This window comes from Sminthopsis crassicaudata, chromosome 1 (genome assembly GCF_048593235.1).
Source record: "Sminthopsis crassicaudata isolate SCR6 chromosome 1, ASM4859323v1, whole genome shotgun sequence".
NCBI lineage: Eukaryota > Metazoa > Chordata > Mammalia > Dasyuromorphia > Dasyuridae > Sminthopsis > Sminthopsis crassicaudata.
The window spans coordinates 592,202,472-592,217,634 of record NC_133617.1 but is presented as its reverse complement, the minus strand read 5'-3'; the positions used below and the strand labels follow the sequence as shown (position 1 = coordinate 592,217,634).

Genomic DNA, 15,163 nt, shown 5'->3' with positions numbered 1-15,163 from the left:
CTTACCAAACTCTACTTCCTTCTCCCCTATTCTCCTGCTATTGAATAGAGATGGCTAGTGCCAGTACAAATTTATCACCAGATCAAGAACAGCAATGCAGTCCTTTTATTACTCCCTAATTGAAACTCTACCCTACTCACTACTACTGCATTTCCATACTTCTTAATCCTCCCATTGCACCTTCTCCCTCAGTCCTCTCACTTGAAGATCTCTCATCACATACTTAGTATGTGATGCTCTATACAATTGCCTAAGATAAGAAGTTGCTGAGAAAGTGCCTGGATGTTCCCTATGCCAGTAAAATCAGACCTTATCCCTATTCCTACTTCCTATAAAAATGTTCGAGTCTCTCATTTTTAAAAAAAACTTGCTATTATATTGAATCTTTCTTCACTTTCTCACCCAGCCTCTTTGAGAAAGCCACTAAAACTCAATCCTACTTTCTCTCCTCCCACTTTCATCTTAAAAAGTAGCTGGTAGTCTAGTGGACAGAGTGCAGGGCCCAGAGTCAAGAAGACTTCGAGTTCAAATCCCGTCTCAGATATTTAATAGTTGTAATCCTCAGTAAGTCATCTAAATTATGTATTACGCCTTGGTTTCCTCAGCTATTAAATGAGAATAATAATAATAGAATTTACCTTATAAGATTATGGCAAAGCTCAAACTGATAATGTTTGTAAAACTCTTAACATTGTGTCTAGCACATAGTAGGTGTTTAATAATGCTTATTCCATCTTAATTCTCTGCAATCTGGCTTCCAGCCTCCTCACTTATCTGAAACTACTCTCTTCAAAATTACCAGTGATCTTTTAATTAACAATTTTAATAGTATTTTCTCCATTCTTATTGGCTTAATCTTATGGTAGCATTTAGCATTGTTAATTGTTCTTTCCTTCTATATGTATGCCCTCCTTTCTGTTTTTTTTTAATTAAAGCTTTTTATTTTTAAAGAATATGCATATATAATCTTCCATATTCACCCTTAAAAAATCTTGTGTTCCAAATTTTTTTCCTTCCTTTTCCCCAGCCCCTTTCATAGATGGCAAGTAATCTAATCTATGTTAAACATATACAGTTCTTCTACACATATTTTCCCAATTATCATGCTGCACAAGAAAAATCAGATCAAAAAGGAAAAATGAGAAAGAAAACAAAATGCAAGCAACCCCACAGTCCTCTCTCTGGGGTGTAAATGACTCTTCATCACTGAACATTTGGAACTGGTTTGAATCATCTCATTGTTGAAGAGAGCCACATCCATCAGAACTGATCATTGTATAGTCTTGTTATTGCCAAATATAATGATCTCCTAGTTCTACTCATTTCACTCAGCATCAGTTCATGCAAGTCTCTCCAGGCCTCTCTGAAATCATCCTGTTGATCATTTCTTACAGAACAATAAGATTACATAATATTCATATACCACAATTTATTCAGCCATTCTTCAATTGATGGGCATCCACTCAGTTTCCAGTTTCTAGCCACTACAAAAGGGCTGCCACAAACATTTTTGCACATATAGGTCCTTTTCCCCTCCTTTAAGATCTGTTTGGGATATAAGCCCAGTAGTAACATTGCTGGATCAAAGGGTATGCATAGTTTGATAACTTTTTGAGCATAGTTCCAAATTGATCTCCAGAACCATTGGATCAGTTTACAACTCCACCAACAATGTGTTAAGTGGCCCAGTTTTGCCAGTTTCCCTCCAACATCCGTCATTATCATTTCCTGTCATCTTAGCCAATCTGAGAGGTGTGTAGTGATATTTTAGAGTTGTCTTAATTTGCATTTCTCTGATCAATAGTAATTTAAATTAGGGCACCTTTTCATATGGTTTTAATTTCTTCATCTGAAAATTGTTCATATCCTTTATCATTTGGAGAATGGCTTGAATTCTTATAAATTTGAGTCAGTTGTCTGTATTTTTAGAAATGAGGCCTTTAAATACGCTTTTTCTCTGTTGGATGATAATAGAAGTTTTGGCACCAGCAATATTTTAATTTATTTTCCATCCATAAATTTGAATGTCCATTATTCTTTCTATAAAGATTTCGTAATCAAGCCTGCTATATGTGATTTATTTCTATTTATTTTAACTTTCTTAGCAAATACATGGCCAAAAAAAAAAAAAAAAAACTTAAAAGGCTATTTTTGCCTTAATACCATAAAATTATTTTGTAATCAACATATAATTATGTGAACATTTGGTAATATTATTTATGTTTGGATAGTTGCTGGAGTCTAGGATATTTAGAAAAAATAAATGCAATCTCTGGTTTTTGTCTGTATGTAGGATTCACTTTAAGTAAACCAATATTAAATATATCTTAAATTAGACTTTATAATGTAATCATTTGACATTTAAGAATAGGAATTTTTATATTGCAAATTTGATTAAGTAATTGTTCTTGTTCAAGACAAAGTATATTATATGTTTCATTATTTCAAATGCCTGATATATATGTACTTATGAATATGAGTTATATATATTAGATTAACATTTCTTTTTTATGAAATTATGAGTTTATTACCTTTCATTCTTGATTGATTGAATATGAGGTAGGAGCAGATAGAGACCTAGTCCTAAAGACCTGGATTCAAGTCCTGCCTTTGGCACATTTATAGCTAGCTCTGTGACTGTAAAAATCATTTATCCTTCAGTTTTTCAGGAAATTCTTTTAGAGTGAGTTGAAAAACAGGTGCCTAGCCAAACTGATAGGAGTTTTCCTCATTGGGAAACTCTCTACTGCAGTGAAACCACAGGACCAGAACCATCTCCCAAATTAGGAAACAACAGACATTTGGAAAGTAACAGTCTGTGAGGTACCGAAAAGAAAAACACACACACACACACACACACACACAAACATACAATGAAGCCCCAACAAATGTGTGGAATATTTCTAGACTATATGACTATTCAAAATGTTGTTGCCTAATGTCTTGAGTGAGTATATATGTATAAACCCTTGCCCACATGCAAAAATTTTGTATTAAAAAGACTTCACCTTCAGGCTTAGACCTTCTTTTAGCTAGTGCTAGAATGCTCTGCCTAGTCCACTTCAGGCCTGATCACATCCTCAGAGTTCACAAAACTATATGCATGGTGCCTATTCTGATCTGGTCTAGAAAAGTAACTCACAATGACTTTTTTATTGGACTTCCTCATCAGAATTCTTAATGGCACATTTTCTAGGTCTCTGTGGAGGAATTAGAGGTAGGATAGGGCAGAACTGCAGTTCTTCCTCCTACTCTGTCATATTTGCCCCCTTTTTTCCTCCAAAAAGTGATATTTGTGAGATTTTCCTCCTCATCTGAAAGTGATATTACTGCTTTTTTCTGTCTACAAATATAGGCTGCTTTGGAAATCTTTATATGTCTCAATTTGGAGGACTTTTTGTAGGTCAAAAGAAGGAATTGCCCCATCTTGCAAAAATGAAGACACAGTGCCCTATAATAAACTTTCATATTGCATCTTGGGAAATGGAGATCAGTTAGTCAGTAAGCAGTATTAAGCACTTACTATATGCCAGGGGCTGTACTCAACACTAGGGATGCAAAGAAAGGCAAAAGATAGCCCTTGCTATCTGTTAGTAAACTCTCAAAGAGCTTGCAGACACATAGGGGAGGCCGGGTAAAAACAACTGTGTATGAACAAGGTATAGACAGAATAAGCAGGAAATGTTCAACAAGCATATTATGAAAATTTGAAGTAAATAGCTCAAGATAGAATTATTTTGTCTTCAAAAGAAATGTGTTCTAACTCCAACTCTAACTCTAATTTTGCCTTTACCTCTAACTATAACCCAATTCCTTTCTCTGGAAGAGGAAAAGAACTTTTTTCTGTCACCACAACCTGTAACCAATGGTTATTTTACCTGTTCATATATGAATTCTATTCCTTCCCATCAACACTTCCAGCTTACTTCAGTATAACTCCCAAGGTTTTGGCATCTTGAATGGATATTGACATGACCTTCATCTCCACTAATATGGTACTTGCAAGAATATAGATGGGTATAGTCCTAAATTTGACCCCTAAGAAAGCATGCAGTAGTAATCATTCATAGTGCTCCCTACACTTATTAATTCATGTAGACAGATGACATATGAGGAAAAATAAAGGTTCTGAGTCACTGATACTTTAGTGGATTTATATGTCACATCACAAATTGTTATACCCTTTCCATAGATGTAAATAAATAATATTTTGCTTCCTTCAGTTTTCCTGCTCATCCCCTGACCTTGGAAACATTTTTCTGTCAATCAATAGTTCTCTGCCTCTTAATTTTGCTATTTTGTATTCTCTTTGCTTCTTGCCCACATAAGCAAATTAATATGTTGCACAAAATAGCATTAAAAGTAATCTTATGACCAAGATGTGCTGTGAAGAAATAGTCTCCGTAATATGTTTTGTGTCAGACCTACCCTATTAAAGTCCAAAATGACATTATCCTATGTTTCTACCCCTCTCTTAATTTTTCATTAATTAGAATTTTATCCCAACATTTGACAGCACATGCAGTATGATTATAATCCATATTCTCTATTCCCCTACAAAAAATGACATTACAAATAGCACTGACATGCTGATATTTGTTTGAATAGAGTTTTAATAATCTTAGGGGTATGAAAACCAATTTACTTTTAATAGTTATCCTTTCTTACTGAGATACTATATACACTATGCTAATCAGTATCAAATTCTGAGATCTATCTGTCCACAAAAAGTTAGAATTGTGAATATTTATAACCTTGTTTCACTCTTGAATAATTATTAATTTAAACAACTTTTTTAAAAAATCTGCTCATATATTTTTATTCAGGTTTCCGTAGACGTGCAGATCCAGTTACAAGGAGACAATTTCCACATGGTGCTCATAGAATGGATTATATGCACTTTGAGGATGACAGCCGTGCATGGTGGTTTGACATGGACATGGTTATCATCTATATCTATTCAGTAAACTGGGTCATTGGATTCATTGTTTTCTGTTTTCTTTGCTATTTTTTCTTTCCGTTTTAGGAATTTTCACATCTTAATAAAGTTGAACAATTATATAAAGCCTTGATTATGTAAATACCAGTGACTTAAAGAAAATAAGTCTTTTTAAAGTTTTCTGAAGTTTTTATATGTTAAACAATATATTGAATTATTTGGTCTGTACAAAGCCTGAGATTATGATAAACTTACTTATTGATGTTTCTTATATAGACAGCAGTAAGCTATTTGAACTTAAGATCAAGCCTATCTAGTATATAGTGCAGCACTGTCAACCCCATAATAACTTTTAATATATTTTGTTTGTATTTTTGCAATTATCACCTTTCTTTCCATATTTTTCCTATTTGAAAAGATGCTTTCTCCTTTTGAAAAAATTAGTTTGGTACTGAAGCATTAATCTAGATTAGAGAATATTCTGTATCATTTTAACACATACACACCAGTCAATTTCTGAATATTTTAAGCAAACTATCTGCCTTGAAAAGAAACCACATTTCTCAGAAATTAAAGAAGAATAAATAATTTTGAACTAAGTTATTCCCTCTAATTGATATGGATAACTGGAAGCTGGCAGTACCATAATAGGTTGTTTAATATGATCATTTCAAGCACCAAAGAGGGAAAAAAGCAAGGAATATTGAGATTATTGCCTGCCAATAAGAAGGAAATAAATGCTTCTTTTTAGGAAAAAAAAACCTCTTTAGGAGTTTTAGTAAACTCCTAGGTACAACTTTATGACCTTAAGAAATAATTTGCTAAGTGAGCTTCAGTATCCTAATGGAGGAACACATGGCCCCAATTGACTAGCTTTACTTAGGTGAGTTAAATAAAGTAAAATATATAAAACATGCTATTCACTGATACTTTAAAACAACACAATTGATTTTCCTTATATAAATTGTGACATTTCTCCCTATATATTATTATTAATTCTGGATAGAGTTTTATCCCAACATTGACAGATTAGACAGTATGATTATAAACCCATATTCTCTATTCCCTCATAAAAAGAAATATTACAATAACCCTTTTATCATCAACATGTTGATATTTGTTTGAATGAATAGAGAGTTTTAATAATCTTAGGACTATGAAAATCAATGTACCTTTAATAGTCTTCTCTTGTGAAGGTTACCTCATATAAAACGTACTACTCAGTCCCAAATTCTGAGATTTTTCTTTTTAAAAAAAGTAGCATAATAACCTGTAATTTTTAACAGGTTCAAAAGCTTCAAATGTTTTCTCACTGCAGGCATATTTGAACCAGTTGTCTCTATGATGAAGCTAAAAAACCTGAATCACAAAGAAAGCAAGCTTGCACATTTTAAGTCATAAAAACTATGTTTGTGTGAGATACAACTCCTAGTTTAAAGCATTTTTCCCCTCCTAAGATTTATGTCTGAAATAACCTAACAGGCTTATTTCTGTTCTGAGTAGATGGACCCATTCATAAACTAGAAATAATAATTAATGATAGCACAGAAACATTGAAGATGTTAAACCTGTGTTTTCAATCTGCCTTAGCAAAAGAAATGAGAAAAGAGAAAGTTTAACATAGTATTTTTAATGAATACCACCCATATCTAGATATACTTTACTCTATCATTCTATCCAAACCCACTTAGCTTCAGTACATTATAATAACTATATTTCAGCTCAACTACCTATTCATCAACATAGATTGTGTGAATATTTGGTGTTTTAACATAACATAGATTTAATTTTTAAATTAATGTTTTAATGTATAGATGAGGCAGCATGTTATAGTAATTAGATTGCTGGACAAAGAGGAAGCAAAACCTGTGTTCAAATGCTGCCTCTGACAAGTTTGGTCAGCTCTGTCAAGGCACTAAACTTCTGTGTACCTTGGATAATTTCCTAGGACGACTTAAGTATAATAAATTTTTTATTTTCAGTCTGTGGAGGAATTTTATCACCCTGGATGTTCTCTACACTGAAAAAAAAAATCACATGCTTCCTATATCATATAATTTTGTAGATATGAACAAACATTAGTAATGTATACTAAATTATTATATTACGTGGCACTTTCTCCCTAATGAATTTTTCATATCTGTTAGCTCATTTTCTCCTTGTACATCTGTATATAATGCAGAAATGAAAGAGGAAACCAAGGCATGAAGAAAACTCTTAGGACTTGTGTAAAGTCACACATAGTTATTACGTCTGTAGTAAAACTGCTGACTATTCAGACTACCTGACTTTCACACAATGCTCTTTCAGACCATACTCAATTAAAAGTATTTTTTAAAGAATTCTCAATTTTAATATCTTCCACTAAGTGGGGTTTTTCTTTCATTCATAGAAATAAAAAAATATATATACCTATGAAAAGCCCCCTGAAGAATGCTGCTTGATATTTGTCTTTTATTGGTGCTTATCAAAGTTTTGGAAAATACTTTAAAATATTAGATATTTTAAAAAATAAATGGCATTAAGTGAACTAAGTAGCATAATTTTATTAAGAATAAATCATGTTTTAGAATAAAGTTGATGTGCCTCGGAACAGATTTCTTACTGCAAGTCATTATAGAGCCCTAGGCAATTCAGTAAATAGATGTCTTCCAGCCTTGGTTTCCTCACCTATAAAATGAGAGTGGCAAATTGCAAAAATGTCTGTTCTGTAATGCACTTTGAGTCTAACAATTTGTGTAAATAAATTATTAGAACATATTTTTGTAATGTTATTGAAGCCGTTTTATTGCTGCCATCGATATGACTATTATTGCCACATTATGACTTTTTTTCTCAGCATATAAGATCTATATTAGACAAAATGTGCAAAATAATTAAAACTCCACCAGCAGAAAGAAAGTCTAAGGAGAGATTGGCAGGTCTGCAAGTGTCATGACAAAGGAAAAAAGGATCCGGATTGAGAGATTATATCACAACTGGGAAAAGAGTTTGAAGAAAACAAGATCTAAATAGGAATAGATAGAAGAAAGGAAAATATAAAAGGGGAAAGGAAAACATAAAAGCGAAGTAGGTCATCATGTTTTCCGAGATGTGAAGACTGCTAGGTTAAGATAAGTGAGCAAAAAAAGAAGGAATGCCTAATTTAATCAAATGAACCATACTTAGAAAATTCAAATTGATATGCCTGAAAACAACTTTCTGGTTCTAAAAACTACAGTCAAAATTTTTTTGTGAACAAGATCTTTTCATTTTCTTCAAGATACTGTGGTGAAGATCAGGCAAAGGGGAAAGGATCAGGAAGGAGTGAAGAAGGGAATTGATGACTAACTAGATCAAACTATATGCTATTTTTATTGGAAATCCCAACAAACCAAAGGGAAAGGAATGTAGCTACATTAAGTCTGCAAATATACGAATGGTTTAGAGGACCCTGATTTAAAATAAAAATACATATTATTATATAGATGGGAATCTCAAGCCATGATCAAGGGCAATTTTATGTTCTGTCATGATTTTTCCTATTAGTGAAAATTTAGGAGCTTCAACAGGATATACAAAATATGCAAATTTTAGGAATGACCTGTAAGTAAAATTTACAGAATGATATATACTGATTAGAAAGCCATTACCAAATCAATTCCACTTAAAATGTGCAAACATAACTAGGTTATGGAAATTGGGGAAAAAATTCAATACCATGAGGAAATCTAATGATAGTAGCAGATCTAATAGCAGTAGAACAAAAATACAAATGGTTCAGGTGAAAGCTCTAAGTATTCAGGAAATGTGAAGTGAAAAGTTGAAACAATTATTAAAAAGCTATCATCTGCCTCTCACTCTCCCTTCCTCTCCTCCTCTCTCTTCGTATGTAAACAGACCAGGGTACTAAGTCCCCTACCCTTGTGAAATAAATATTATAATATCTTATTTTACATCTTTTTTTACCTAAAATATATGTACTATCCAATCCCAAAAGAGGAACCAAAAATAAATAGAGCTGATTAACTTTAATGTCAGATCAAAGCAGTATTCTGAGTCAAATCTGGTTGACAGAAAAATGTGTAATAAAGTCACAGGAATAGTTATGTGTCCAAAAAAAAGAGTGTCAGTATGTTACAATTACCTCTTACAATATGTGAATTGGATCATATTTTCAACTAGATAGATTGAAGATGTTTTTACCTGGAAAGAATAGAGGTATTTATTCAAACCCACTGCTGATGATGTAGTTAGTAACAATGAATCACACTCATTTTATTTTGCTATTACATACTTTTTATAGTAAAAATTGGTAATTACTAAATACAAGCATTTCTAACACAATTATTCCCTGCTTTTATGATCTCTGTGATAATAGACTGTACATCATGGAACATATTGATTTAAACAGGCCAAGAATCAATGAGAGCCACACATATAACTAAGGATGAGATTTGACCCAGATATTAAAGTCAGTCAAACCACAAGTACTGAATATTCATGATATTTTACTACTAAATAAAAGATATTTTTTTAAAAATTGCACTATAAATGCTTCAAATTACTTTGAAAGAGCTGTCATTGCATCAAGTGTGATTGATTCATTGATTATTCCTTCCATTGATTATTGTTGGAATTCTTCCACATCTCAGTAGACTGTTTCATTAGCTGTCACTGCCCCAAAATCCATGGTGGTGAGCCTTCTGGTTTGAAGACTCAATAAACCTAGTGAGGTCAGTCGAAATCACTGCTATGCCTTTATTTGAAACCTGTTTAGGCCTTCCCAGGACTTGCATAGCTCAAGGTCACCTCCACACCAGAAACAGGCATCAGAATACGATTTTAGAGAACTTTTCAAAATTTCTGCAAGTGACATGTATTTAATTTTATTATTTTTTCAACTCTAAAGGAAAATAAAGGTTTGTTTTTTTTAATGTTGCCTTTTAAGCTAGCGTTGCAGTAGTACCAAAATACTTGTGTTGTGTTCTTTTTTTTTTTTTTTTTTTTTTTTTTCTTTTCCCTGAGGCTGGGGTTAAGTGACTTGCCCAGGGTTACACAGCTAGGAAGTGTTAAGTGTCTGAGATCAGATTTGAACTCTGGTCCTCCTGAATTCAGGGCTGGTGGATAGACCACTGTGCCACCTACCTGCCCCCTTGTGTTCTTTTCAAATAATCTGTACTATCAATATTTAACAAGCTATGAAACTACTTCTACTCAAGCATCTAGTTCTTTAATGAAAACCTTCAATCTAGAAGTAGAAATAATCACATTTTTCATTTGAGTTCTTCTTTTAAAAGTCTGGATTTACCTATTGTTATTCACTGGATTATTTTCCCAGTGACCTGGATTTTTCTGAAATAAGTGATTGGATTATATTTTAGAAATATCTACAACTTTAGAGTTGGATAAAACTTCAGTGGTGGTCTACTCCAAGTCCTCTACAAGAGTTATTCTCTACAACCTCCTCTCAAAGTGTTCATCCAACTTTGCTTTTTCCTTTTTTCCAGCTTTTTCCTTCTCTGGAGAAAGGGATTCCATTTTATTCTACTCTTTTATTTTTTTCCTTCCTGAATCAAAACCAATTTCTCCGCAATCTCCATTCATTGCTTCTACTTCTCCTTGGGACCAAGCAAAGTATGTGAACCTCACACCTCCACATGGGTCTCCAACTACTTAAAAGACATTTCCAGTCCTTAAAACGTCCCTTTGCAAGGCTACACATAATTCTGTTTCTTTAAAATGGTTTTCCTGTGGCATCTTTTTGTTCCCCTTACCATGTAGATCCTAGTTCTAGAAATCTGGAGCCAAAAGATGTTAGAAATGATCCAACAATACCAATCATTTCATAGAAGATTAGGAATTTGCTCAGGATCACCCATACTTTGGGGGGTAACGCTAGGACTGAAATCCAGGTTATCTAATTCTTAGGACAGGATTTTTTCCCCTATTCCACACTGCCTTCTAAGCATATTCCATGCAATTTCTGGATTTTGATTTAGAACACGTTCAAACTTAAGTCTTATCTGATGTTTGTATCACAAAGGATCATACAGGTAGAGGCAAAGTTTTCTCAATTTTCACTATTCATGGACAGGAAACCCAAATGAAAGTTAAAGCAATATTTGGTGTGGGAGTTGGGAAAGGAGGAAAGAAAAGGGAAAGAATTAAAGGAAATGTGAAATGCTTGGGATTAAAGGATTCCTAATTAACAAATTTTAAGGAATACTTTTCTTGAGCTATTGAATCCATAGGGCAAAATGCTCTCCAGCCCCCAAAATTGGGAATTTGGGAGGAAAGGAAAGAGATTCATAGATTACTAGAAGCACTGATTGTGGGGGTCCATTCTACTTTTGTCAAATATTTCAGCTCTTTCCCTTACTTTTATTTTTAGATTGAAACACTTCCTTTCCAACTGCAATCTCTTTCTTCTTGCATTGTCAACTTGGTGAGCTGCTGTAATCATCTTGAATTGATTTTATACCATCAGCAATTGAGATTCATTTTTCCTTGCCTATACTCCCTCCCTAAAAGTCATACCACAGTAATCAACATTGTACACATATACACATAATAATATGGTAGAGTAAGATAAAGCTGCACTCAGGAATGCCATCTCCAGCTGCTTTTCATACATTTCAAACCAGATGTCCAGTAGATAACCTTAAAATCAATATGTCCAAAATAGAACACATTATCATCTCTCAAATCCTTCCTGCCCTCCACACCCACATTCCCTATTACTATAGAGGACAACATCTATCCTCCCAGTCCCTCAGGTTCACAATCTAGATCACATCTTGGATTCCTCTCAATCTCTTACTCCCATATCCAAGCTGTTGCCTAGGCTGGCCAATTTTTGTAACCTCCAAAATATGCCCTCTTTTGACACTACCAATACTCTAGTGCAAGCCCTCATCATTTCATATTACTACAACAGCTTACTGATGGATCTGTCTGCCTCAAGTCTCTTCTCACTCTAATCTATCCTACATTCATCTACCAAAGGGATTTTCCTAAAACAAGTTCTGATAATGTCACTTTCTGCCCCAACTCAGTAAACTCCAGTGGCTTTCTAATGCCTCTAGGATCAAATACAAAATATTAAAAGCTGTTCAAAATCTCACCCCATCCTGCCTTTCCATTCTTTTTATACCTTTCTTCCCAAATCTTGCTCTTTTATTCAATGATGCTGGCTTCCTGCATTAACAAGATACCCCATCTTTCAGCTCTGAGCATTCTCTTCTATTGTCTCCCATGTTTAGAATATCTGCCTTCCTCCATTCCAACTCCTGACTTCCATGGCCGCCTCCAAGTTTCAACTAAAATCCTACTTGACAGGATGCCTCTCCCACCCCTCAATTCAACTCTCTTCCAACTCTGTTAATTTCCTGTTTATCATCTATGTAATTTATTTTGTCTGTATTGGTTTCCATGTTGCCTCCCCTATTAGATTGTAAGTTCCTTGAGTGAAAGAACTGTGCTTAATAAAGGTTTTTTGAATTATTTTGCCTCTACTTCCCAGAAGGAACTGCTTCCCCACTCTCTTAGCCAACATGGAATTGGCCCAGGTCAAAGCTTTTTTGGCATCTGATGGTCCTGTTTTCCCTGATTCAGTTTCTAGGTCATATAAGGAAATTAAAAAGCCCCAACCACATGAAGTCTGGGATTATCATACTTAATGAATACGTAGGAATAAGTGAGTCACTCTATCCTATAAACTTTCTGATTAGCTATATTTTCATCAGAAAACAAGGGAAGGCATATTTATTAAAATTGAAAATAATACCACTATATCCTTGCTGCATATCTTTCTTTGGGAAAAGTAAACCTCCTTTGTTCAATGACTTGCAAGTGCCACATTTTATCCCAAAATCAAACTGGGACTAAGAAGTGTACTGGTGTTAGAACTATGCTTACAACAAATCAGATATATATAATTAAATGAAATTTTCATATAAATTTTTAATGTATGATTATTTGGAGGTGAAACCTATGACTCAGAAACCAAGTTCATGATTCACACAATGTACCATTATAATGCCATAGAAATAATGTTGGATTTGGAGTCAGAGGTCATAGGTTTACCTTCTGGCTCTTCTACTTAACACTGTTAGAATCTTGGGAATGTTTATTTCTTTAAACTTTAGCTTTCTCATCTTTAAAGAGAGGGAGCTGAACTTCATGGTCTCTTCTAGTACCTGACCCATAATAAATGCTGTAGCCATTTATCTTCCAATTACAAATCTATGCTCCAAAGGGGTTTTTTGATTAATCATACCCTCTTTCACTGAAATCCCAAAAAAAGAATTTACCTTTATACCCAGGAATATTTAGTACCTGTCCAAATATCTACCACAAAATGGAAAAAAAAATATGGTGTTCATATAAAAGTATTTAGATGTATATAATATCAGATGTAGAACAGGCTCTATTTAGGCAAACAAACAACAAAAATAGAGGACTTACCTCCAAGTCCATAAAAAGTCTAAATGCAGCCCCTTCAATCTCCAAAGGATCCCACTTCCTCCAGGAATCTTATATATTTCTCTTGACATATTACTACTTTGAAATTAAGGGAACTCCTGCTAATAGAAAGCACGCATGATTACTAGAGAGTGATCAAGCCCTCTGGAGTTCACTTAATGTACAACCCTAGTGGAGTACAAGGTCCAAGATACCTCATCTTATCATTCTTCCTTTGCAGTTCCTCAGCCCAGCCCCTAAAACATCCTAACAGATTACCAGATTCTCTTCATTGGCCCCAGTACAACTAAAATAGTGCTTCCAGCTTAAAAAAAGACTTTCAGAAGAAGCATTTCTGCTGATCCCTCACCATTTATTGTCATATATAGGGTCATGTTGTTTTCTGGAGGGTGCTCAGAAAAACAAGCTTTTTATCAAGGAAATTAAGTCTACAAAGTCTGTCTTTTCTCTGTGTATTTGATCCTTCAGTCCTCCTTACAAAGATAATATTCAAGGGAATAACTAACTTAAGCATATGAACCAGCATATGAATCATTATCAATATAGTGTTTTTCTGTTGTTTTTATAACATTGTTTATATATGTGTGTGTGTGTGTGTATTTCATTATCAGTGAAATGTAAAAATTTTGAACATTCATTTTTCAAAAGTTTGAGTTCCAAATTCTCTCTCTCTTCTCCCCTCTCTTTAATAAGGTAAGCAGTTTGATATAGATTACATTTGTAAAGTCATACAAAATATAATTCCATATTAGTCATGTTGTAGAAGAAAATAGACAAATCCCCCCCCCAAAAATTGTATACTTTGATCTGCATTCAGAATCCATCAGTTCTTTCTTTGGAACTAAATAGTATTTTTCATCATGAGTCCTTTGACATTGTCTTGAATTGTATTGCTGAGAATAGCTTAGTCATTCACAGTTGATCATCTTGCAACTTTGCTTGTACTGTATACAATGTTCTCCTAGTTTAGTTTTTGCAACAGTTCATTAAGTTTTCCCAGGTTTTTCTGAAGCCATTCTACTTATCATACAATACTATTCTATACAATAATATCCTATCACAATCATAAATCATAAATCAGCCATTCTCCAGTTTATAGGCATCCCTTCAATTTCCATTTTTTAGCTACCACAAAGAGAACTTTTATAAATATTTTTGTACAAATTGATTATTTTCCCTTTAAAAAAATCTTTTCCTGATACAAACCTATTGCTAAATCAAAGGGTTCACCAAGTTATAGCCTTTGGGGCACAGTTTCAAATTGTTCTCCAGAAGGGTTAGATTAGTTTACAACTACATCAGCAATGTATTAGTTTTCCCATATCCCCTCTAGCATTTACCATTTTCCTTTTCTGACATATCGGCCAAACTAATAAGTATGAGGTGGTACCTTAGAGTTGTTTTAATTTGCATTTCTCTAATCAGTTGTGATTTAGAACCTTTTTCATATGATTAGATAGATTTGGTTTCTTCATGTCAAAATTGCCTGTTCATATTGCTTGACCATTTGTCAATTGGGGAAAGACTTATATTCTTATAAATTTGACTACTTTACATATTTAAGAAATGAATTCTTTAATCAGAGAAACTTGCTGTAAAATTTTTCTCAGTTTCCTGCTTTCCTTCAAATCTTAACTGCATTGGCTTTGTTTGTATAAATCCTTTTTAATTTTATGTAATCAAAATAATGCATTTTACACCCCATAATGCTATCTCTTATTTGATCATAAATTCTTCCCTTATCCTTAGTTCTGACAA

The 15,163-nt window shown here is 33.6% G+C and overlaps 1 protein-coding gene across 1 annotated transcript in view; it reads left to right on the top strand.

The window, feature by feature from the left end:
• Positions 1-7,699, top strand: part of RNF180 (ring finger protein 180) — a 167,360-nt gene extending 159,661 nt beyond the window's left edge. Inside the window, 1 exon segment of the mRNA XM_074282123.1 lies at positions 4,827-7,699. Coding sequence (XP_074138224.1) covers positions 4,827-5,026 — 200 coding nt within the window. The 3' untranslated portion in view covers positions 5,027-7,699.
• Positions 7,700-15,163: the final 7,464 nt, after the last annotated feature.